The sequence below is a fragment of the Phyllobates terribilis genome, unplaced genomic scaffold, assembly GCF_046119375.1.
Source record: "Phyllobates terribilis strain yellow unplaced genomic scaffold, ASM4611937v1 Scaffold_5__5_contigs__length_657084704, whole genome shotgun sequence".
Classification (NCBI taxonomy): domain Eukaryota; kingdom Metazoa; phylum Chordata; class Amphibia; order Anura; family Dendrobatidae; genus Phyllobates; species Phyllobates terribilis.
In genome coordinates, this window is record NW_027362765.1 from 225,412,763 (window position 1) to 225,440,456 (window position 27,694).

Below are 27,694 nucleotides of genomic sequence, written 5' to 3' on the forward strand. Positions count from 1 at the left end.
TTCAGGCATATCCCTTAGGCTGGCTTCCTACTTCTTAGTACCTGACGTGAGTTAGTCCCGAATGTATCCGTCTTTAGTGGAGTGAACATTCAGATCTTTTACACGTCAGTAATTTTCTAGCTGATATTATAAACTGAAAGCTTTATAGGGAACCTGGTCTTTTATCTTTTATTTAAAGAAGAACTTCCATCAAAGTTTTTATCCTCTTAATATATTGCAGTCATCATATTATATAGCACTGTGTACTTACAATTGCTCATTTTACCTTTCTACCCAGCTAATTGTTCTCTTTTCTCGCTCTTTGTAGAAATAGGAAGTCTCTTGTCCCTGCATGACTCATTCCCCTCCTCAACTTCTGACTCAGCTGCTTTGCTGACTTCCCTGCCATAGATTTTTGCAGTGACTCATAACTTGTACAGAGAAAATTGACCTCCTGTTTCTACATAGAGCTTAGACAGATTCAGTTTTTAATCACGTGATGTCATATACATAACATAGACAGAGATGAAAGAGAAGAATTAGCTGGGTAGAAAGGCAAAATGAGCAATTGTAAATATACATTGCTATATAATATGATGATTGCAATATATTAAGAGGTTAAACATTTTGATGGGAGTGCTTCTTTAATATCTAGTACTCTTCCCAGCTGATCACTGGGGGTCCAGATTCCAAAACTCACACCTATTGCTAAAAAAAGGAAAAAAATGCTTTGCAGCGCACAGCTTCACATGCAGAAGCGCTAAGCTCCTGCCTGATTCCACAGGCACAGCTGTGTACAGGCTCAATAGGACTTCCATCAGCCCATGCTCCACTCTGTGGACAGGATCACAGAGCTTCTATGGAGCTTCTTTGCTGCTCTGGTTGCGTTCATGCAGGCGCCTGGTGCCACTACTGAGCAGCACTTTGCAAAGCATTTTCTTTTCAGCAATTCGGTCAGAGTCTCCATTCCTGGACCCCCAGTGATCTGCTGCACATATTAGGAAGGGATCTAATAAAAAAAAAATGACAGGTACCATTTAAACTTTAGCAAAAAAAGGTTTATTTCTTTAGGCCCTTTAATATTATTATTATTATTATTATTATTTTTATATAGCGCCAACATATTCCGCAGCACTTTGTCTATACATGTTCTAGATTAATTGTAAAGACATTACAGAGTAACATTTCAATAGTTACAGGAGGAGAGAAAGGGCCCTGCTTACAATCTATAAGGAAATAGGAGGGGGGGACAATAGGTAACAAGTTCTTGTCTTGTCATGTATGGACCAGCCATTATTATAATAGGGCATTTCAAATAAGCTGCATGATCCAGTCATCAGCCAGTATCTAAGTACAGTTACCAAGTTCTATTGGGTGCATGGAGGATGTGGAGACAGATGAATAGAAGGGAACAGGGGAGAGTTTAGGGTAGTGGTGATAGGCCTGTCTAAAGAGCTGTGTTTTTAAAGCACGCTTAGAAAAAGTGCGGGCTTGGTATTAATCCGATCGTTCAGGTTAGTCCATTTCAGAAAACTGGTGCAGCACAAGAGAAGTCTTGGAGACGGAAGTGGAAAGTTCAAATTATGAAGGATGTTAGTCTTAGATCAGTTACAGAACAGAGAGCACAGGTAGGGTGGTAGACCGAAATGGGGGAGGAGATGTATGGTGGTGCAGAACTGTGGAGAGCTTTGTGGGTAAGAGCGATGAGTTTATATTGGATTCTGTAGTGGATGGGTAACCAGTGCAATGACTGGCACAAAGTGGAGGCTTCGGTGAAGCGGCTGGACAGAAATTCGACCCTGGCTGCCGCATTCAGTAAGGATTGGATATGAGAAAGTTTGGCAAGAGGGAGACTGATTAGTAGTTACATTAGTACAAACAAGAATGAATAAGAGTGAACACATAACAAAAAACAAAAGTGACTTAATCGGACTCTGATTTTTTTCTTTTAAATCTGCACTCTGCTCTGTGGGATTTGTAGAATCCGACTTACTGCTAGAGCCCCAACACTTGCAGAAATCAGATTTCTAAGAAAAAGGCAAGTGGCATGAGTCAGGTACATGGGGTGTGGAAAAACTCATATCGAAGAAAAAGTTTTCCAGCGGAGTGGTATCCAATTTCCAAAATTTATTATGCAGAAAATAAAATCTTCAATCCAAACAGGGAATTACATAGTGCTTAAACCAACATGTTTCGACAGATCTGTCGAAACATGTTGGTTTAAGCACTATGTAACTCCCTGTTTGGATTGAAGATTTTATTTTCTGCATAATAAATTTTGGAAATTGGATACCACTCCGCTGGAAAACATTCTTCTATGTTGATTACTGGTCACAGGACGGTGTCCGTGCCAGTGAGTATCTAACGGGACAGATTTATACTACTGGCTGGGGAGCTGCTTCACCTCCTTTTACAAAAAAAATCATATCCACCCAGATTTGAGAGTAGAACAACGTTATATTAATAATTCTTTGCATTTTCAACGCATGTTGGGAATTCTGCAAATCCTAGACCATGCCGTATATGTGTAAAATGTATGCAATAAGCAGCTCCCCCTAGTGGTGCCTGCAGGCAGCAGGAATTTAATCCTAAGTGGGACGGCATGGTTTAAAATATAATAACCACCTTTAGACGTTAGGCATTGGTGTGTTTAATTTTTATAACTTCTCCACAATTAGAAAAGAGTTGCCGACCCCTCCATCGTTCAAAATGTTACAGTATATTGTAGGAATATTTAAGGCATTCTGTAGTGTCAGACTAATATTTTAAGACAAGTGATCCTTTTAGGTGGAGGGAAAACGAATGTGATGTGTATAATTTTTTTTTCTCCTTCACTTTGATCACTCTGTCTGGTTTTCTGTCTGGTTTTCTGTTTCTGCAGGAATACAAGCAAAAGCTAGCTCGTGTAACGCAGGTACGAAAAGAGCTGAAGTCCCACATACAGAGTCTACCTGACCTCTCGCTTCTTCCTAATGTCACCGGGGGTCTTGCACCTCTTCCTTCCGCCGGTGATCTCTTCTCTACAGATTAAGACCAACTAACTCCTATTTTGGACACTCCTTTGTCCACCTAAGTCTTCAGTAGTCACCAGCCTAGGAGAAGGAGTGGAGAGCCCCAACATTCAGAGAGACTGGAACATTCTCCTTCATGTGTAAGACGCAATGAGTTCACTGCAGGCGCAGTCTTAGCTGTGTATTGGTAGAGGCCACCTAGACCCCTCATCTAACTGAGTCCCGTGTAGAATCTGCTGCTGACGGACGGAGCCAAGAAGACAGCTTGGGGTTCATCATCTCACCCTTGTGATACATATATATATTTTTTTTTAATAGAGACATGTTTACGGAGCGTGTGCACAGATTCTGCTTCTTTATCAGCTTTCTCTGGCAGCTTTATCTTACGTGATCCAGTGGAAAGATTGGGGGATGAATTTGTGTTCGGAGGCAGCATGGGTAGATATTCTGTAATTTGCTGCTAGACGGGAGCAATACACAATATAGCGCGTGTCATTTCAGAAATCATCGTGTCCTAATAATTGTGTGGAAAGTGTTTATTGCTAACTTTACCCTTAAATGATGTGCACGGTGGGTCGACTGTGATCTGTCCTTAAAGGAGCACCCCGGTGAAGTTTTTCTTATTTCTCCCTTTGCTAACAATGATGTGTGTATGTTTGATGTCTGCAGTAACATGCTCGCCCTTCACCGTCCTCTGCCGTTTACAGCAGCTCTCCTGTGGTCTGCACTGATGTCACATGACTGCAATTATAACTTACCAAATCACACAGTGTCTGCCGTGTAGAGTTACTTTCTCAATGCAAATCTGTATAGTCTTATTCTAAGTCTCTTTTTAAGGCCACGCTCAGTATTTGGTCAGTATTTTACATCAGTATGTGTAAGCCAAAGCTAGGAGTGGAGCAATCAGAGGAAAAGTATAGAAACACGTCACCACTTCTGTATTTATCACCCACTCCTGGTTTTGGCTTACACATACTGATGGAAAATACGGAACGTGTGACGTTTACTGCGCTCATTACACACATAATTGCTACCAAAGGCAGAAATACAGTTTTTCATTGGAGAATGGTCCTCGTTAAAGGACCAATCTGTAGAAAGAACATTAGCCCTAAAAATTTCACAAAATAGAATTATTTAAAAAACATAAGCTGCACTCACCAGCTGTGTTTAAAACTTTTTTTTTTCCCTGTGCATATGAATGCAACAAATACAGGTGTGGGGAGTCAGCAGGGTGGCACTCATATCTGGTGAGTGCCACTACATTTTCTACTGGAAAGTATTGCACAGTGTTCGTGCTATGCAGCATGGCACCATTGTTACTGTGGCGGTGGAGTGAGGCGGCAGCCATATGTGGGTGTTATACACCAGTGCCTGCTGCTTTTCCTATACCATTTATAAGGGACTATAGAGGAGTTTTTACAAAGGGTGTTGAATTTGCAAATGGCAGAAGTTTAGTTCACACTTCCAATAGAGCAATCCCCATCCTGCCCGGTGGCACATAGCTATGAAAGCTGCTGTATATTACTAAAAAACAGTGATCTGTACAGTCTCCATACAGCAGCTGTCATTTTCACTCGCAGCCTTAAACTATATGCCTCCAGCCTTGATGGGAACTGCTCTATTGGATGTTCAGACACAACTCCTGCGGGTTAATGGATTATTATCATGTATAGCATGCACTTAAAACTCTTTATATATATAATTTTAAGATTTTTTTTTTTTGAGGGCTATTGATTTTTCTAATAAAATAGTCATGATAGATCATCCTTAAAGGGGTTAGCCTATATTGCTTATGTATAATTTATGTTAATGATGATTAGATCTTGTATGCATTTTTTTTTTTAAAGTCGGGTGCTATTTTCTAGATTTCTGAAATCATGTGCCATCTGGCCCTCCCGTCCATAAGGTGATTGCAGATACAGGGGCATGTGACCAGAAATATCCTTCATGCCTCATCTGTAATAACACAGGAAACTAGCAGAAGAGGAGGCCAATGAGGCTAAATAACATGGCTGGTCATATGCCTCTGCATCTGCAGCCATAATGTGGGTTGAAGCGCTCTCTGTAGGGCACAGAAATGTAGAAAATGGTGCACAACGTTATAAAAAAAGTATATATTATTAAGTAGTATAAAATCATCATGACCATGCATTGAGCAATAGGGTGGCTAAGCCCTTTAAGAGGTTGTCCACTTTTGTGAAATATGTGCGTTTACTAGAAGAGACACATTAGATCATGCGGGTGGATCCTACTGATCTCGGTGAGATCCGCCAATAGCCTAATGTATATGACTGCCCTCCAGACTGTTACTTTGGTAATGGAAAAAAAATTAGGATTTCAACGTTCCTGATACTACTTTTGGTGGCAGCGTCCTGTCTCCTTCTTTTTCGTATTGAATAAACAGTAGGATTCCATACAAAGTTTTATTTTTAGCCATCAGAATGGAATGTACCGAGATATTGGGAAGTATGGACGCCCTTCATTATTTGGGACGCAGCTCTATACATTTAATAATAGCTGTCCCTGATATTGCAGCTCAGTCCCATTCACTTGAATGAGACTCAACGCAGTTGTAATACCAGGCACAACCACTACCATATGTATGGCACTGTGTTAGCGAAGGGGTGCAGCACTGAAAAGGATGCATCAGGCCAAAGTGAGGCGGCCCCTTTATCAGCTGCTTGGTAAGGATCCTGGGTGTCTGATCTTGATGTACTTAGACTAGACCCTCATTATCAAACTCCCATAAAAAACTTTTAAGTAGGTGGCGCTGTCTTTATGGGATTTTACAGAAAAACTAAGGTTAATAAAGTGGCTTGCATGGCTAGATCGTACAGAATGAGCCCATAGAGCATGGGGTTTTTACCTTCTTTTGGATCAGCATAGTAAGCTATAGGTTGAACTCTATGGATTTATGTCTACCTTCAACCTTACAAACTATGAAATGTTACCAAAGGAGAACTCCCCCATGTAAGTTCTATAGGCTGTGGTCTGGCCAAACCAATGTGAAGATGATCAGGCTGTGGACAAAGCGCAGTAAATTCAGAAGATTTAAAGAAAAGTCTTACAATATCGAAATAACTATCTGACTGTTTTTTGAGTGTTGATTCTCTTGCCTTTCACAATATGTGGTTTATCAGGCTTTGAAGAATATATGAATTTTGTACTTCAAGGGAATGTCATCAGAAAATGACCTATTGTTTTTAATCAGGTTTTTGCATTCAATGAATTATTATTTTTTTAATTTAGGCAATGTTTTGTGTTTTTTTTTCCCCCAAAATCTCAATCTATATTAAAAATAAAAATTCAAAATCTTGCAATTTTCACACTGGCCACTGGGGCCTATTTTAGACTCAAACTTTCTGTTCTTTCAGGAAACACATGCACATTAGCAGCACGTTTTTTTCTTAATAAAGAATGTGATATGAAAAAAATATATGAAAAATCTAAACCTGATTTAAATAATAGGTCCTGTTCTGACTACCCATTCCAATTATGCAAGATAATAATTTTACAAAGCTGACTTCTGATAATGTCATAGTGATGATGATAACCTGGAAAGTGTCAAATGTTGGGGTGGTAAATAAGTGACAAAGCCTCACATACTATATAACACGCCATGCACTGAAATATGGTTAAAGGCCTCAACCTTTTATAGATGCCAAGGGCTGATACTACTGGAGCTTTATGTAATGGTGCTATATGTTGTCCTCTGAAAAAACTCCCACTTTATAATAGTGCAAGATGGGAACACAACATTGACGCTGGAATCATCACAGGGAGATTTTTTTTTACCTTGTTTTTATTAAATAGGAGACATTTAGATACTTAAGTCTCTACTGGTTTATATATTGAGCACCAATAACACACATATTGGGTATTGCTTGCTGTAAGTGAATGTCCAAGATGTAATTTAGCAGTTCCTTATTCTTTTTTCGGACATGGAGCTCCCCATGCCATGCTTTGATTTAATAGCAGGCATGCTGGTTAAAAGGAACCTGACAACTGATACGTGCTGCCCGATCCACAGGAAACATTTGTCAGACACCAGCTGCACAAGTTCAGCCATATATGTTTAACTCTGAAACTCCTCAGCATTAGACATAGATAAGAGCTGCCGGGGACCGAGTCACACAAGACACTAGTTGGACAGGTGGGGTCCTCCCTGCCCGCTGCCCTTGAGTGATGGGTTTCTCCCTATATACACATGCGGGGAGAGACCTGTCCCACTAGGGCAACGGGTTGGGAGGAGCCACCAGGGACCCGCCTGTGTAACTAGCATCCTGTGCGTTTCGGACCCCACAGGATATTAAACATACATGCTTCCCTTGGATGGAGCAGCCTGTACCTTCTGTCAGGTTCCCTTTAACTGTAACCGCCACTAGATGGAGCTAGGTGCATACTGTTACATATTGAACTCCCTCTAGTGGCGGTTACAGGTAACCAGCAAGTTCTTACATCCCACACAGGTGATTTGTGTCTCATATATTTGGATTATTTTCCTAAAACAACACTTTGATATGATATTCACTTTATGGATATCGGCCAGGAATTATTCTGTCCAGTGCAAATACAATACATTAGTGTACACCGTAATAATAAAAATGATGCTATATTTTTTGGGTTTGTTAAATTGTTTTATTTGGTGAGGGTAACCATCCAGTTCCACCATAGATGTTCCCCATTTTATTGCCAGATAGGATGGCCAATCTATGAGCTCCACTTTCTTCACTTATTGTTGAGCACATGTATTAATAGAAGTCCTAATAATTGCTGAAAGGATTGGTCTCTGTTGTAAGACCTCTGTCCCATCAGTCAGGTGCCTGCATGCGTCATAGAATATTGCATATGAAAATCACATCATGCTTGCTTTAATTTGAAATCCAATGTCATGTTCAGAACAACCAGCGTGACACCGCTACACCCATTTACTGTTTGGAGAAGTCTAGCCAAAAGTCTTTATGGAAGAGTTCATTGTCGGAGTGGGGTGCCAAGGGTCCACTAGTAACATGAACTCCAGGGCCCCACTTTTCAGCTACATGCAAATAGGACTTCATCCTCATTCACAAATTTTCTATAGCAATAAACCAGGTAGATTGTTAAAGGAATAAGATGCTGCCTTTGTCTGTATATAGCGATTCAAGTATATTGTGCCAAATACTGCTCATATAAGAGGGTGGTGGCCCACTCCTTCACAGGGGCCCACCGGAGGATTCTCCTGTCGGCCAGTCCGAGCCTGGAAGAATTGCAGTCAAAAAGCCATACCTTCGACATGGAAACAAGACCAGCGGACTCAACCGTGCACAAAAACATAGGAACTGGGGTGCAGAAAATGGCAGCAGATGCTTTGGACTTGATGGGTCAAAATTTGAGAAAATTTGCTGTAACAAAAGGTTGTTTGTCTGCTAAAGGGCTGAGAACAGCACAATGACTGTCTGCAGGCAACAGTTAAGCATGGTGGACGTTCCCTGAAAGTTTGAGGCTGTAATTCAGCAAATCAAGTTGGGAATTTTGTCAGGATTAATAGTGCCCCAATGCTGAGAAATACAAGCAGAAACTTACCCATCATGATTGGCTCAAATTTTTTTCTGCAGCAGGTCGACTACCACAAACTATAAGCCAATATCCTCAACAAATATCTTCAGCGTAAAGAACAAGGAGTCCTGGAAGTGATGATATGGCCCCCCATAGAGCCCTGATCTCAACATCATCAAGTCTGTCTGGAATTACATGAATAGACAGAAGGATTTGCAAAAGTCTACATCCACAAAAGATCTGTGGTTTGTTCTCCAAGATGTTTGGAACAACCTCCCTGCCGAGTACCTTTAAAGGGAAACAGCAGGATCAGCCCTCCTAAGCCGTATATATGGACATGCAGGTTATAGGAAGCTGAATGAGGTGATGCTTTGATGTCTATATCCAATGTCTTATTCCAGAGAAATCCACGTTTTTCTTATAGGTAAATGAGCTGTTCAGGACTATGGGACGGACACTGATCTGCATGAGAATCTGTCTCCAGAGATTATTTTAAATAGAAGGAGGTGTTACCAGTGTGATGTGTAATGGTCGCTCTCTGCTATTAATCCACAAGTAACATTTAGATTAGTTTCTTAATGGGAATCTGTCAGTAGGATCAACCCTAAGCCGTCTATATGAGCATGTAGGTCATAGGAAGCTGAATAAAATGATACCTTGATACCTGCGATCCCATGTCTTATTCCAAAGCAATCCATGTTTTTCCTATATGTAAATGAGCTGTTCCAGGCTATGGGCTGGACCCTGATCTGCATGAGAATCTGTCCCCAGAGATTATATTATATGAAAAGGGCCGTTATCAGTGTGATGTGTAATGGTTACCAGTGTGATGTGTAATGGTTACCAGTGTGATGTGTAATGGTTACCAGTGTGATGTGTAATGGTTACCAGTGTGATGTGTAATGGTTACCAGTGTGATAAGTAATGGTTACCAGTGTGATGTGTAATGGTTACCAGTGTGATAAGTAATGGTTACCAGTGTGATGTGTAATGGTTACCAGTGTAATATGTAATGGTTACCAGTGTGATGTGTAATGGCTGCTCTCTGTTCCCCTGATCTCACTGCAGAGCTTTCTGTGATTATACCTGACACATCTGCAGGTTCCTCTCAGCTTCCATCTCACAGAAAGCTACAGGGTTCAATTGCAGTACAGCAGAGCTGTGAGAGCTGCAGCAAATGTGTTTGTAAGGAGACAAAGTTCAGTTCTACAGTTCTGTGTTAGTTACATGTCTCACACTGGTAATGCCCTATTTTACTTATAATAATCTCTGGAGGCAGATTCTCATGGAGATCAGATTTCGGCCCATAGTCCTGAACAGTTCACTTACATATTTCCAGAGAAATCCATGTTTTTCTTATAAGACATTGGATCGCAAATATGATGGTGTCATTTTATTCAGCTTCCTATGACCTACATGTCCATATAGATGGCTTAGGAGGGTTAATCCTACTGACAGATTCCCTTCAAAAACTTTGTGCAAGAATTGATACTTTGATGGAATTTTTAAAGGCAATGGTGGGTCACGGCAAATGTTGATGTGATTTACATTTTGATCATTCACTTTGCATTTTGTTAATTGACAAAAATAAATAATTAAAGGGAATCTGTCGCCAGGTTTTTGCCGTTTAATCTGAGAGCAGCAGAATATTAATGTAGTGACAGTGACCCTGATCCTAACAATGTGTCACTTAATGGGCTGCTTAGTACAGTTTTCAAAAAATCAGTAAACCTGCTACCATGTAGTCCATCACCGCCTCCCCACTGACTGGCAGCTTTCTGCTTATGCACAGTGTACACAGAAATCAGTAATGTGGATGGGATTATACCGAGCTCAGTACTCAAAGAACTGGTAGATCTGCAGCAGATAAAATAGTTTTTAATCAAAACTGCAGCAAGAAGCTCAGTAAGTGATTCTTTGTTGGAATCAGGGTCTTTGCCTTTACGTTATTCTGCTCTCAGATGGGGTAACAAAAACCTGGTGAAAGATTCCTTTCCTGTACATTTAATCAAAAACACACAGAATTTGTGAGCAGAAAATGGCCATCTTCTCACCATGTTACAGAGATTCTCCCTCCATAGCGTACAGTCACTATGGGGAGTCGCTGTGCGCGGTGTTCACACAAGCCTTGCATGAGTCTATGGCTGATCCCGCACCCTCACCCCGCAGTGTCCTTCATTCGGGGGCTCTGTCCTGCTTTTGCGCAGATGACGATGGCAGTGTAGTAACCTGAGTCCCCCCTGATAGCAGGTGCAGGGTCTGGCTACTAAAATCTGTATATGAGATTAAAATTGTCCACCCCCTCTTACCAAAAAATACACTGATTGACAATTTCACATGCTGTTGTGCAAACGGTATAGACCAGGGGTCCTCAAACTTTTTAAACAGGGGGCCAGTTCACGGTCCCTCAGACCATTGGAGGGCCGGAATATAGTTTTTTAAAAAAACTATGAACAAATTCCTATGCACACTGCACATATCTTATTTTGTAGTAAAAAAAAACAATACAGGAACAAATACAATATTTAAAATGAAGAACAAGTAAGGTTAAATCAACCGGTATTTCAATAGGTAGGTAACTGTACCCAATAGGCAGCATAGGTCCTCAATAGGCAGGTAAATGTCCCCAATAGGCAGCATAGGTCCTCAATAGGCAGGTAAATGTCCCCAATAGGCAGCATAGGTCCCCAATAGGCAGCATAGGTCCTCAATAGGCAGGTAAATATCCCCAATAGGCAGGTAAATGTCCCCAATAGGCAGGTAAATGTCCCCAATAGGCAGCATAGGTCCCCAATAGGCAGGTAAATGTCCCCAATAGGCAGGTAAATATCCCCAATAGGCAGCATAGGTCCTCAATGGGCATGTAAATGTTCCCAATAGGCAGGCTGTTTCCCCCTTATAATGCCCCATGCAGGCTGTTCCACCCCTTATAATGCCCCATGCAGGCTGTTCCACCCCTTATAATGCCCCATGCTGGATGCCACCCCCCATATAATGCCCCATGCAGCATGTCACCCCCCCCATATAATGCCCCATGCAGCATGTCACCCCGCCCATATAATGCCCCATGCAGCATGTCCCCCCCCTCATATTATGCCCCATGGAGCATGTCACCCCCCCATATTATGCCCCATGCAGGATGTCCCTATGCCCCATGCAGGATGTCCCTTTCCCCCCCATATAATGCCCCATGCAGGATGTCACCCCCCATATAATGCCCCATGCAGGATATCACTCCCCTGTCTTTATAATGCCCCATGCAGCATGTACCCCCCATATAATGCCCCATGCAGCATGTCACCTCCCCCATATTATACCCCTTGCAGGATGTCACCCCCCCACATAATGACCTATGCCTCCATACATTAAAAAAAAAAAAAAAAATCCAATACTCCCCTCACTTCTCACTTGCTGCCGCTGCTCTACTCTGGTCTGGACTCCAGCGTCGTCGTCCCGCTCTGCGCTGCCTGTGACGGCACTCGGGAGGGCGCGGTGTAAAGACGTCACCGCACCCTCTGACCTGAGATGTCACAGGAAGCGCAGAGCAGGAAGACAGCGGATCTGCTTAGGCACGGGGAGAGGTAAGTATCCGCCTGCCGGGGCCCTGAGCAAGCGGGGGAGAAGGGCGGGCGCTGACACCGCTCTCCTCTCCTCCGCCCATAGCCCGGCGGGCCGGATAAAAGTCCTCCGCGGGCCGCATGTGGCCCGCGGGCCGTAGTTTGAGGACCCCTGGTATAGACAATAGATAGAAATTATTGGCAATTATCAAGACACCCTCAATAAAGGAGTGGTTCTGCAGGTGGGGACCACAGACCACATCTCCGTACCAATGCTTTCTGGCTGATGTTTTGGTCACTTTTGAATGTTGGTTGTGCTTTCACACTCGTGGTAGCATGAGACAGACTCTACAACCCACAGAAGTTGCTCAGGTAGTGCCGCTCATCCAGGATGGCACATCAATGCGAGCTGTGGCAAGAAGGTTTGCTGCGTCTGTTGCCGTAGAGTCCAGAGGCTGGAGGCGCTACCAGGAGACAGGCCAGTACACCAGGAGACGTGGAGGGGGCCGTAGGAGGGCAACAACCCAGCCGCAGGACCGCTATCTCCGCCTTTGTGCAAGGAGAAACAGGAGGAGCACTGCCAGAGCTCACCAAAATGACCGCCAGCAGGCCACAAATGTGCATGTGTCTGCACAAACGATTAGAAACCGACTCCATGAGGGTGGTATGAGGGCCCAACATCCACAGATGGGGGTTGTGCTCAGAGTCCAACACCGTGCAGGATGCTTGGCATTTGCCACAGAACACCAGGATTGGCAAAGTCGCCACTGGCGCCCTGTGCTGTTCACAGATGAAAGCAGGTTCACACTGAGCACATGTGACAGACGTGACAAGAGTCTGGAGACGCCGTGGAGAGCGATCTGCTGCTTGCAACATCCTTCAGCATGACCGTTTTGGCAGTGGGTCAGTAATGGTATGGGGTGGCATTTCTTTGGAGGGCCGCACAGCCCTCCATGTGCTCGCCAGAGGTAGCCTGACTGCCATTAGGTACCGAGATGAGATCCTCAGACCCCTTGTGAGACCATATACTGGTGCGGTTGGCCCTGGGTTCCTCCTAATGCAGGACAATGCCAGACCTCATGTGGCTGGAGTGTGTCAGCAGTTCCTGCAAGATGAAGGCATTGAAGCTATGGACTGGCCCGCCCATTCCCCAGACCTGAAGCCGATTGAGCACATCTGGGACATCATGTCTCGCTCCATCCACCAACGTCACGTTGCACCACAGACTGTCCAGGAGTTGGCGGATGCTTTAGTCCAGGTCTGGGAGGAGATCCCACAGGAGACCATTCGCAACCTCATCAGGAGCATGCCCAGGCGTTGTAGGGAGGTCATACAGGCACGTGGAGGCCACACACAATACTGAGCCTCATTTTGACTTGTTTTAAGGACATTACATCAAAGTTGGATCAGCCTGTAGTGTGTTTTTCCACTTTAATTTTGGGGGTGACTCCAAATCCAGACCTCCATTGGTTAATAAATTTGATTTCCATTGATGATTTTTTGTGTGATTTTGTTATCAGCACATTCAACTTTGTACAGAACAAAGTATTCAATGAGAATATTTCATTCATTCAGATCTAGGATGTGTTATTTGAGTGTTCCCTTTATTTTTTTGAGCAGTGTATAATCTCACATCCTAGAATATATTTCCAGGACTTTGTTCTCAGGCCTTGGCCTTCACTGCTCGCCCCTACAGATGGGATTTGGGTCTGTGCCAGGAAAATCCTTTTTCTTTTAATGCACGAAGCAGCTGAGTAACCGGATAAACATGAGGGCATAATAGAAAACCTAAGGGAACTGGATCTTCTTCCACTTATGAGAACTGAGGCAAGTGGCCGTGTGTCCAGCTGAAAACATGACAAACAAGATAGTGTGACAGTAAAGTTGTGTCTGTAATAAAGGGAACCTGTCAGGTCCCAAGACTGTTTCCACCTGCGACTGATCGTGTTCCTTATTCTAATAAGGTGTTTCGTGTGCTTAAAGGGAATCTGTCACCAGGTTTTTGCCACCTCATCTGCGTGCATTATAATGAAGAGACAGAGACCATGATTCCAGTGGTGTGCCGCTTACTAGGCTGCTTGCTGTAGTTTTATAAATTCACAGTTTTAACAGCAGGAGATTATCACTAGAGGACAAGTTGGTAAGCCTGCTTCCAGGTAGCCATCCATATTCATTTATTTTGTACAACCCCACCACCACTGATTGGCAGCTTTCTGTCTATACACAGTGTACACAGACAACTGCCAATCTGTGGTGTGGGTGGGGTTATACAGAGCTCAGCATTCAGAGAACTGCTATATCTACAGCAGATAAAAAGGATAAAACTACTGTAACCAGCCCAGTAAGAGATACATAGCTGGAATCAGGGACTCTACCTCTACATCACATGGCTCTCTGTTGGGGCCCCAAAACTTGGTGACAGACTCTCTTGAATTAGGCTTCAGGCTTTTAAAAATGTACTTTAACTTTGTGGTGTTGCATATGCTAATGAGGCAGGACCAGCACTACTGGGCCACTCTTTCCCCGGACTAGTCCTGCTGGGATTCTCTGATTACTGCTCCCTGGGTGTGAATGACAGCCTGTATATACTCCCTATTATGGTACGCAGACTGTCAACCAAAACATGCCCGGAGAGGTGATTAGAGGATCCAAGTAGTGCAACATGGTTTTTGTTTTCGAGATATGTACCACATCTACCAGGTATTTATGGCATCCTGTGGATAAGCCACAAAATGCCCTTTAAAGATAGAACAGTTGAGAAGAACATCCTTTCTTGAGTTTTCTATGGAGGTACATTCTGAATCCCATACTCTGAATTGCTTTAATGTAGTACTTTGCCTAAAGACATTGGTTATGATCCAACTCCTTAACCTTTACCTACTGCTGTGGTCAACAATATAGAAAATTCTCAGTGTGGAGAATCAACATTTTCCTTTCGATAAGGAAAGTCCCAAAGAAGAAATTTGTTTCCTGGACCAAGAATACTACAGGCGCATCATTATACTTAAAATGCAAGTGAATTTACAAATACAAATGCAGGAGTGGATCCTAAACACAAAAAATAAAATGTAAGCATTGATATATCTTGTTTTTAATCCTACAGGGCAACACGATGGCTCAGTGGTTAGCACTGCAGCCTTGCAGCACTGGGATCCTGGGTTCAAATCCCACCATGGACAATGTCTGCAAGGAGTTTGTATGTTCTCCCCGTGTTTGTGCAGTTCCCTCCCACACTCCAAAGACATACTGATAGGGAATCTAGATTGTGAGCCCCAATGGGGACAGCAATGATTATGTAGAGCAATGTGAAGTATGTTGGCGCTATATAAAGATTATTATAACTTTTAGGTTTATACTGTGTAATAGTAATGGGCATTGACCCACTGCACCTCGGGTTGGGCTTATCCTGGAGGGGCATCACTAAGTGTCTACTGGGTATACACAAGAGCCTCTGGTTGTGAGGATAGGCTCGGCTACCGGTAGACACCAGGTACCACTCCAGGACAGACCCCGAGGCAGCAGCAGACCAAGGGTCAGGACTCGGGTCCTGTGGGAGAGACAAAAGCATAGTCAGACAGTCTGAGAACGGCGCAGGCAGCACAGGTTCAGAATTTGTAGCCGAGGTCACGAGCGGAGAGATCAACTTCAATGAGAAGATTAGCTAAGTCGATAACAGGTGAGACAAAATAAGAATACGCCAGGTGATAGGCTGGGGAAGCAGATCTCTGCAGGACAAAATAGATACAAATGTGCGCCTCCCTATGACTCACAAACAGGAGAGCTGGAAGAAAAGCACGAGGCAGCTCAAAGGGATGGTCAGGTACTGGGTGGAGCAGAGCGAAACATGGTTAGTGGGTCGGCGCTTAGAAGGTGTTCGAGTGGCCTGTGTAAAATACTGTAGTGCTGTGGTGTAACTAGAGTCTGATGGACCTCCCCCATCCTGAATAAATTATTATATATGCACCCTCCATCCTGATATACCAGGATGAGGGACATATATATGTCCCTTATCCTATGCCCCATCCTGGTATACGTCACCTATTCTGCCGCTATTCTTTAATGCATTTAAAAAAATAAACCATTATACTCACCCGGGGTCTACATAGAAGTCATGGGGACCCATAGCAGAAGTATAATGCACTCGCCATAGTCCTCCATAGAGTATAACGCACATCCCATATTCCTCCCTATAGTATAATGCACCCCCATAGTCCTCCATATGGTATAATGCATCCCATAGTCCTCCATATAATATAATGCACAGCCCATAGTCCTCCATATAGTATAATGCACTCCCCATAGTCATCCATATAGTATAATGCACTCCCCATAGTCCTCCATATAAAATAATGTACAGCACATAGTTATCCATGAAATATAATGCACCTCAAAGTCATCCATAAAGTATCAAGCACAGCTCATAGTTATTCATGCGATATAATGCCCAGCCCATAGTCCTCCATAAAGTAATATGCACAGCCTATAGTCATCCATATAGTAGTATATTGCACAGCTCATAGTCATCTTGTAGTATAATGCACAGCCCATAGTCATCCATGTAGTATAAAGCACAGCCCATAGTAATCCATGCAGTTTAAAGCACAACCCATAATCATCCATGTAATATAATGCAGTCCATAGTCATCCATGTAATCTAATGCACAGTCCATAGTCATCCATGTAATCTAATGCACAGTCCTCAGTCATCTTGTAGTATAATGCACAGCCAATAGTCATCCATGTAGTATAATGCACAGCCCATAGTCATCCATAAAGTATAATGCACAGCCCATAGTCATCTATGTAGTATAATGCACAACCCATAATCATCCATGTAATATAATATGCAGTCCATAGTTATCCATGTAATATAATGCACAGCCCATAGTCATCTTGTAGTATAATGCGCAGCCCATAGTCATCTATGAAGTATAATTCACAGCCCATAGTCATCTATATAGTATAATGCACAGCCCATAGTCATCCCTGTAGTATAATGCACAGCCCATAGTCATCCATGTAGTATAATGCACAGCCCATAATCATCCATGTAGTATAAATCATAGCCCATAATCATCCCTGAAGTATAATGCACAGCCCATAGTCATCCATGTAGTATAAATCATAGCCCATAGTCATCCCCAGGGCCGGCGTCAGCACCCGGCGCACCCGGGCAAATGCCGGGGCCCTGAGCAGGCAGAGGGGCCCACTGGCGGTCGCGCACCCCGCTGGGCTATGGGCGGAGGAGAGCGGTGTCAGCGCCCGCCCTTCTCCGCCGCTTGCTCAGGGCCCCGGCAGGCGGATACTTACCTCTCCCCGTGCCTCCGCAGATCAGCTGTCTTCCTGCTCTGCGCTCCCTGTGACGTCTCAGGTCAGAGGGCGCGGTGGCGTCTTTACACCGCGCCCTCCCCTGAGCCGTCACAGGGAGCGCTGAGCGGGAAGACGCCGACAACGCTGGAGTTCGGACCCGAGCAGCGGGCAGCAGGCAGCAGGCAGCAGGTAGCAGGTAGCAGGTGAGGAGAAGGGAGGTGAGTATTTGATTTTTTTTTTTAATGTATGGAGGCATGGGGCAGTATAAAGAGAAGGGCGGGGGGCATCCTGCATGGAGCATTATAAAGAGAGGGGGGGGGCATCCTGCATGGGGCATTATAAAGAGAGGGGGGGACATCCTGCATGGGGCATTATAAAGAGAGGGGGGACATCCTGCATGGGGCATTATAAAGAGAGGGGGGGACATCCTGCATGGGGCATTATAAAGAGGAGGGGTGACAGCCTGCATGGGGCATTATAAGGTGGGGAACAGCCTGATGGGGCATTATAAAGAGGGGGGGGGACATCCTGCATGGGGCATTATAAAGAGGAGGGGTGATATCCTGCATGGGGCATTATATAGAGGAGGGGTGACAGCCTGCATGGGGCATTATAAGGTGGGGAACATCCTGCATGGGGCATTATAAAGAGGAGGGGTGACAGCCTGTATGGGGCATTATGTGGGGGGTAACAGCCTGCATGGAGCATTATGTGGGGGGTAACAGCCTGCATGGAGCATTATAAGGGGGGGACAGCCTGTATGGGGCATTATATGGGGACCGGTATCCTGTATGGAGCGTTATATGGGGGCCAGTATTCCGTATGGGGGCCAGTATTCCGTATGGAGCCTTATATGGGGGCCAGTATTCCGTATGGAGCCTTATATGGGGGCCAGTATTCCGTATGGGGGCCAGTATTCCGTATGGAGCCTTATATGGGGGCCAGTATTCCGTATGGAGCCTTATATGGGGGCCAGTATTCCGCATGGAGCCTTATATGGGGGTCAGTATTCCACATGGAACCTTATATGGGGGTCAGTATTCCGCATGGAGCCTTATATGGGGGCCAGTATTCCATATGGAGCCTTATATGGGGGCCAGTATTCCGTATGGAGCCTTATATGGGGGCCAGTATTCCGTATGGAGCCTTATATGGGGGCCAGTATTCCGTATGGAGCCTTATATGGGGGCCAGTATTCCGTATGGAGCCTTATATGGAGGCCAGTATTCCGCATGGAGCCTTATATGGGGGTCAGTATTCCGCATGGAACCTTATATGGGGGTCAGTATTCCGCATGGAGCCTTATATGGGGGCCAGTATTCCGTATGGGGGCCAGTATTCCTTATGGGGCCTTATATGGGGGCCAGTATTCCGTATGAAGCGTTATATGGGGGCCAGTATTCCGTATGGAGCCTTATATGGGGGCCACTATTCTGTGTGGAGCGATTCACCGGTTTCTGAGCTATTGTGGAATTTACAGTAGATATCACTCATGTAATGTAAGAAGTGAAATCTTTGCATTGTACTATATATATATATATATATATATATATATATATATATTTCTCTGCGGTATCTCTGCATCATGAATCGTGGTATGTGTTAAAGGGGCCCACTGAGACTCTTTCGCCCGGGGCCCAGAAAAACCTGGAGCCGGCCCTGGTCATCCCTGTAGTATAATGCACAGCCCATAGTCATCCCTGTAGTATAATGCACAGCCCATAATCATCCATGTAGTATAATGCACAGCCCATAGTCATCCCTGTAGTATAATGCACAGCCCATAGCCATCCCTGTAGTATAATGCAGTCCATAATCATCCACGTAGTATAAATCATAGCCCATAGTCATCCCTGTAGTATAATGCACAGCCCATAGTCATCCCTGTAGTATAATGCACAGCCCATAGTCATCCCTGTAGTATAATGCACAGCCCATAGTCATCCCTGTAGTATAATGCACAGCCCATAGTCATCCCTGTAGTATAATGCACAGCCCATAGTCATCCCTGTAGTATAATGCACAGCCCATAGTCATCCCTGTAGTATAATGCACAGTCCATAATCATCCACGTAGTATAAATCATAGCCCATAGTCATCCCTGTAGTATAATGCACAGACCATAGTCATCCCTGTAGTATAATGCACAGTCCATAATCATCCACGTAGTATAAATCATAGCCCATAGTCATCCCTGTAGTATAATGCACAGCCCATAGTCATCCCTGTAGTATAATGCACAGCCCATAGTCATCCATGTAGTATAATGCACAGCCCATAGTCATCCCTGTAGTATAATGCACAGCCCATAGTCATCCCTGTAGTATAATGCACAGTCCATAATCATCCACGTAGTATAAATCATAGCCCATAGTCATCCCTGTAGTATAATGCACAGCCCATAGTCATCCATGTAGTATAATGCACAGCCCATAGTCATCCCTGTAGTATAATGCACAGTCCATAATCATCCACGTAGTATAAATCATAGCCCATAGTCATCCCTGTAGTATAATGCACAGCCCATAGTCATCCCTGTAGTATAATGCACAGCCCATAGTCATCCCTGTAGTATAATGCACAGTCCATAATCATCCACGTAGTATAAATCATAGCCCATAGTCATCCCTGTAGTATAATGCACAGACCATAGTCATCCCTGTAGTATAATGCACAGTCCATAATCATCCACGTAGTATAAATCATAGCCCATAGTCATCCCTGTAGTATAATGCACAGCCCATAGTCATCCCTGTAGTATAATGCACAGCCCATAGTCATCCATGTAGTATAATGCACAGCCCATAGTCATCCCTGTAGTATAATGCACAGCCCATAGTCATCCCTGTAGTATAATGCACAGTCCATAATCATCCACGTAGTATAAATCATAGCCCATAGTCATCCCTGTAGTATAATGCACAGCCCATAGTCATCCATGTAGTATAATGCACAGCCCATAGTCATCCCTGTAGTATAATGCACAGTCCATAATCATCCACGTAGTATAAATCATAGCCCATAGTCATCCCTGTAGTATAATGCACAGCCCATAGTCATCCCTGTAGTATAATGCACAGCCCATAGTCATCCCTGTAGTATAATGCACAGTCCATAATCATCCACGTAGTATAAATCATAGCCCATAGTCATCCCTGTAGTATAATGCACAGCCCATAGTCATCCATGTAGTATAATGCACAGCCCATAGTCATCCATGTAGTATAATGCACAGCCCATAGTCATCCCTGTAGTATAATGCACAGCCCATAGTCATCCCTGTAGTATAATGCACAGCCCATAGTCATCCCTGTAGTATAATGCACAGCCCATAGTCATCCCTGTAGTATAATGCACAGTCCATAGTCATCCCTGTAGTATAATGCACAGCCCATAGTCATCCCTGTAGTATAATGCACAGCCCATAGTCATCCCTGTAGTATAATGCACAGCCCATAGTCATCCCTGTAGTATAATGCACAGTCCATAGTCATCCCTGTAGTATAATGCACAGTCCATAGTCATCCCTGTAGTATAATGCACAGCCCATAATCATCCATGTAGTATAAATCATAGCCCATAGTCATCCCTGTAGTATAATGCGCAGCCCATAGTCATCTATGAAGTATAATTCACAGCCCATAGTCATCTATATAGTATAATGCACAGCCCATAGTCATCCCTGTAGTATAATGCACAGCCCATAGTCATCCCTGTAGTATAATGCACAGCCCATAGTCATCCCTGTAGTATAATGCACAGTCCATAGTCATCCCTGTAGTATAATGCACAGCCCATAGTCATCCCTGTAGTATAATGCACAGCCCATAGTCATCCCTGTAGTATAATGCACAGCCCATAGTCATCCCTGTAGTATAATGCACAGTCCATAGTCATCCCTGTAGTATAATGCACAGCCCATAATCATCCATGTAGTATAAATCATAGCCCATAGTCATCCCTGTAGTATAATGCACAGCCCATAGTCATCCCTGTAGTATAATGCACAGCCCATAGTCATCCCTGTAGTATAATGCAGTCCATAATCATCCACGTAGTATAAATCATAGCCCATAGTCATCCCTGTAGTATAATGCACAGCCCATAGTCATCCCTGTAGTATAATGCACAGCCCATAGTCATCCCTGTAGTATAATGCACAGCCCATAGTCATCCCTGTAGTATAATGCACAGCCCATAGTCATCCCTGTAGTATAATGCACAGCCCATAGTCATCCCTGTAGTATAATGCACAGCCCATAGTCATCCCTGTAGTATAATGCACAGTCCATAATCATCCACGTAGTATAAATCATAGCCCATAGTCATCCCTGTAGTATAATGCACAGACCATAGTCATCCCTGTAGTATAATGCACAGTCCATAATCATCCACGTAGTATAAATCATAGCCCATAGTCATCCCTGTAGTATAATGCACAGCCCATAGTCATCCCTGTAGTATAATGCACAGCCCATAGTCATCCATGTAGTATAATGCACAGCCCATAGTCATCCCTGTAGTATAATGCACAGCCCATAGTCATCCCTGTAGTATAATGCACAGTCCATAATCATCCACGTAGTATAAATCATAGCCCATAGTCATCCCTGTAGTATAATGCACAGCCCATAGTCATCCATGTAGTATAATGCACAGCCCATAGTCATCCCTGTAGTATAATGCACAGTCCATAATCATCCACGTAGTATAAATCATAGCCCATAGTCATCCCTGTAGTATAATGCACAGTCCATAATCATCCATGTAGTATAAATCATAGCCCATAGTCATCCCTGTAGTATAATGCACAGCCCATAGTCATCCCTGTAGTATAATGCACAGCCCATAGTCATCCCTGTAGTATAATGCACAGCCCATAGTCATCCCTGTAGTATAATGCACAGTCCATAATCATCCACGTAGTATAAATCATAGCCCATAGTCATCCCTGTAGTATAATGCACAGACCATAGTCATCCCTGTAGTATAATGCACAGCCCATAGTCATCCATGTAGTATAATGCACAGCCCATAGTCATCCCTGTAGTATAATGCACAGCCCATAGTCATCCCTGTAGTATAATGCACAGTCCATAATCATCCACGTAGTATAAATCATAGCCCATAGTCATCCCTGTAGTATAATGCACAGCCCATAGTCATCCATGTAGTATAATGCACAGCCCATAGTCATCCCTGTAGTATAATGCACAGTCCATAATCATCCACGTAGTATAAATCATAGCCCATAGTCATCCCTGTAGTATAATGCACAGCCCATAGTCATCCCTGTAGTATAATGCACAGCCCATAGTCATCCCTGTAGTATAATGCACAGTCCATAATCATCCACGTAGTATAAATCATAGCCCATAGTCATCCCTGTAGTATAATGCACAGCCCATAGTCATCCCTGTAGTATAATGCACAGTCCATAGTCATCCATGTAGTATAATGCACAGCCCATAGTCATCCCTGTAGTATAATGCACAGCCCATAGTCATCCCTGTAGTATAATGCACAGTCCATAATCATCCACGTAGTATAAATCATAGCCCATAGTCATCCCTGTAGTATAATGCACAGCCCATAGTCATCCATGTAGTATAATGCACAGCCCATAGTCATCCCTGTAGTATAATGCACAGCCCATAGTCATCCCTGTAGTATAATGCACAGCCCATAGTCATCCCTGTAGTATAATGCACAGCCCATAGTCATCCCTGTAGTATAATGCACAGTCCATAGTCATCCCTGTAGTATAATGCACAGCCCATAGTCATCCCTGTAGTATAATGCACAGCCCATAGTCATCCCTGTAGTATAATGCACAGCCCATAGTCATCCCTGTAGTATAATGCACAGTCCATAGTCATCCCTGTAGTATAATGCACAGTCCATAGTCATCCCTGTAGTATAATGCACAGCCCATAGTCATCCCTGTAGTATAATGCACAGCCCATAGTCATCCCTGTAGTATAATGCACAGCCCATAGTCATCCCTGTAATGTAATTCACAGCCCATAATCATCCATGTAGTATGAATCATAGCCCATAGTCATCCTTGTAGTATAATGAACAGTCCATAGTCATACATGTACTATAGTGACCAGCCTATAGTCATACATGTACAATAATGCACAGCCCAGTCATTAATGTACAATAATGCACAGCTCATAGTCATCCTTGTAGTATAATGAACAGTCCATAGTGATACATGTAGTATAATGCACAGCCCAGTCATTAATGTACAATAATGCACAGCTCATAGTCATCCATATAGTATAATGCACAGCCCATAGTCATCCATGTAGTATAATGCACAGCCCATAGTCATACATGTAGTATAATGCACAGTCCATAATCATCCACGTAGTATAAATCATAGCCCATAGTCATCCCTGTAGTATAATGCACAGCCCATAGTCATCCCTGTAGTATAATGCACAGCCCATAGTCATCCATGTAGTATAATGCACAGCCCATAGTCATCCCTGTAGTATAATGCACAGCCCATAGTCATCCCTGTAGTATAATGCACAGTCCATAATCATCCACGTAGTATAAATCATAGCCCATAGTCATCCCTGTAGTATAATGCACAGCCCATAGTCATCCATGTAGTATAATGCACAGCCCATAGTCATCCCTGTAGTATAATGCACAGTCCATAATCATCCACGTAGTATAAATCATAGCCCATAGTCATCCCTGTAGTATAATGCACAGCCCATAGTCATCCCTGTAGTATAATGCACAGCCCATAGTCATCCCTGTAGTATAATGCACAGTCCATAATCATCCACGTAGTATAAATCATAGCCCATAGTCATCCCTGTAGTATAATGCACAGCCCATAGTCATCCCTGTAGTATAATGCACAGTCCATAGTCATCCATGTAGTATAATGCACAGCCCATAGTCATCCCTGTAGTATAATGCACAGCCCATAGTCATCCCTGTAGTATAATGCACAGTCCATAATCATCCACGTAGTATAAATCATAGCCCATAGTCATCCCTGTAGTATAATGCACAGCCCATAGTCATCCATGTAGTATAATGCACAGCCCATAGTCATCCCTGTAGTATAATGCACAGCCCATAGTCATCCCTGTAGTATAATGCACAGCCCATAGTCATCCCTGTAGTATAATGCACAGCCCATAGTCATCCCTGTAGTATAATGCACAGTCCATAGTCATCCCTGTAGTATAATGCACAGCCCATAGTCATCCCTGTAGTATAATGCACAGCCCATAGTCATCCCTGTAGTATAATGCACAGCCCATAGTCATCCCTGTAGTATAATGCACAGTCCATAGTCATCCCTGTAGTATAATGCACAGTCCATAGTCATCCCTGTAGTATAATGCACAGCCCATAGTCATCCCTGTAGTATAATGCACAGCCCATAGTCATCCCTGTAGTATAATGCACAGCCCATAGTCATCCCTGTAATGTAATTCACAGCCCATAATCATCCATGTAGTATGAATCATAGCCCATAGTCATCCTTGTAGTATAATGAACAGTCCATAGTCATACATGTACTATAGTGACCAGCCTATAGTCATACATGTACAATAATGCACAGCCCAGTCATTAATGTACAATAATGCACAGCTCATAGTCATCCTTGTAGTATAATGAACAGTCCATAGTGATACATGTAGTATAATGCACAGCCCAGTCATTAATGTACAATAATGCACAGCTCATAGTCATCCATATAGTATAATGCACAGCCCATAGTCATCCATGTAGTATAATGCACAGCCCATAGTCATACATGTAGTATAATGCACAGCCCATAGTCATACATGTAGTATAATGCACAGTCCATAGTCATCCCTGTAGTATAATGCACAGCCCATAGTCATCCCTGTAGTATAATGCACAGCCCATAGTCATCCCTGTAGTATAATGCACAGCCCATAGTCATCCCTGTAGTATAATGCACAGTCCATAGTCATCCCTGTAGTATAATGCACAGCCCATAGTCATCCCTGTAGTATAATGCACAGCCCATAGTCATCCCTGTAGTATAATGCACAGCCCATAGTCATCCCTGTAGTATAATGCACAGTCCATAGTCATCCCTGTAGTATAATGCACAGTCCATAGTCATCCCTGTAGTATAATGCACAGCCCATAGTCATCCCTGTAGTATAATGCACAGCCCATAGTCATCCCTGTAGTATAATGCACAGCCCATAGTCATCCCTGTAATGTAATTCACAGCCCATAATCATCCATGTAGTATGAATCATAGCCCATAGTCATCCTTGTAGTATAATGAACAGTCCATAGTCATACATGTACTATAGTGACCAGCCTATAGTCATACATGTACAATAATGCACAGCCCAGTCATTAATGTACAATAATGCACAGCTCATAGTCATCCTTGTAGTATAATGAACAGTCCATAGTGATACATGTAGTATAATGCACAGCCCAGTCATTAATGTACAATAATGCACAGCTCATAGTCATCCATATAGTATAATGCACAGCCCATAGTCATCCACGTAGTATAAATCATAGCCCATAGTCATCCCTGTAGTATAATTCACAGCCCATAGTCATCCCTGTAGTATAATGCACAGCTCATAGTCATCCATATAGTATAATGCACAGCCCATAGTCATCCATGTAGTATAATGCACAGCCCATAGTCATACATGTAGTATAATGCACAGCCCATAGTCCTCCATAAAGTATAATGTACAGCCCATAGTCATTGATGTAGTAGTATGGCTACTTATTTTAAAAAAAGAATACTCTCTGCGGCCACGTGGCGTCTCCTTCTGACGGCGGCAGCTGACTTCATCGTGCAAGCGACGGGAGCACACAACCTCGCTTTTATGCGCCCTCGGTCACTAACATGCTGACGTCAGCTGCTGGCCACTGATTGGCAGGCAACATGTATTGCCAGGCACGGACCCGATGTGTCTGTGCGGTGCAATAAACTTCAGTTGGATGTGTGTCCAAGGACACACATACAGTTGAAGTTTCTGCTGGCATCAGTGGGCCCCTGACCCACCGGGCATGGTCGCAGCGGAGACTGCTGCGACCATGGTCGTTACGCCCCTGAAGTAGTATGCATAGGGGTTTAGACATAAATATTTGAAACAACACTATTAAGGAAGTTATAGCCCTAATCTGTGATTAGTATACACTGTGTGCACAATTATTAGGCAATTTGTATTTTTGATGATTACTTTTATTATTAAACAACTCCAGTGCTGTCGGTCAATCCAAAAAGGTTAATAAACCTGAAACCTGAATATTTAAGAAAGTTAAAGTGTGATTTCTTAGGAGAATAGCTATGTGTGCATTTATTATGCAACTAAATGAAAAACGTAAATTTCCCCATGTCAGTTTTTTATTTTCATCTGTTAAAGTGAGAATAATATCCAAAGAGCTCAAAATGTACAAAAATACATTTCTGAGATTAAAAAAAAAAAATATTCGAGACCAACATAGCTGCCCTTTTCTTCAATAATAGTCAAAAGTCTTCCATCCCAGGAATCTGTCAGTTTCTTAATATTAATTAAGATGAACTTTTTGGGTAGCACCAACCACAGCATCCCAGACTGTTCAGAGAGGTGTAGTAGACGGAGTGTAGGAATTCACACCAAATGACATTTGGAGATGCTTCAGATTGGATATGAAATGCTGACAATAAATCCTATGGTTACACCGCGGTAAGTACAGTATTACATTTTGGGTGAAGACCCTTCATCAGACGTATAGGCTATGTTCAATGCCTATAGGTTAAAGGGGTCCAGACTGCAGGTGGGATTCCCCCAACCCAAACAGGGACAACCAGGATCCAGCTGTATCAAGGCCTGTATTAGAGAACACACAATTCGGGCCAGAAACTCCACCATGCCTTTGGCCATCACTGTCAATCATAACAAGCAGGAAGCGGTGCACTCATGTTCAACAAGGTGAGACAAAGAATTTAAATCTTAAATAATCTACAGAAAATAAAACCAATATACCTACTGCATGCTAACGTAGGTGGAAAATTGGAATTTTATTATTAAACAATTTTAATTAATTATATACCGAGCTATAATCTATATGTCACATTGTGCAAACTACTTGCATTGAAGGGAATCTGTCAGTAGGATGAACCCTCCTAAGCTGTCTATATGGGCATGTAGGTCATAGGAAGCTGAATAAAATGATACCTTGATATCTGTGATCTGATGTCTTATTCCAGAGAAATCCATGTTTTTCTTATATGTAAATGAGCTGTTCAGGACTATGGGCCGGACACTGATC

At 43.3% G+C, this 27,694-nt stretch overlaps 1 protein-coding gene across 1 annotated transcript in view; it reads left to right on the forward strand.

The window, feature by feature from the left end:
- Positions 1-6,270, forward strand: part of RPRD1B (regulation of nuclear pre-mRNA domain containing 1B) — a 78,447-nt gene extending 72,177 nt beyond the window's left edge. Inside the window, exon 7 of the mRNA XM_073683850.1 lies at positions 2,861-6,270. Within this exon, the coding sequence (XP_073539951.1) occupies positions 2,861-3,010 (150 nt within the window). The 3' untranslated portion in view covers positions 3,011-6,270. The remainder of the gene's footprint in view (positions 1-2,860) is intronic.
- The last annotated feature ends 21,424 nt before the right edge of the window (positions 6,271-27,694 follow it).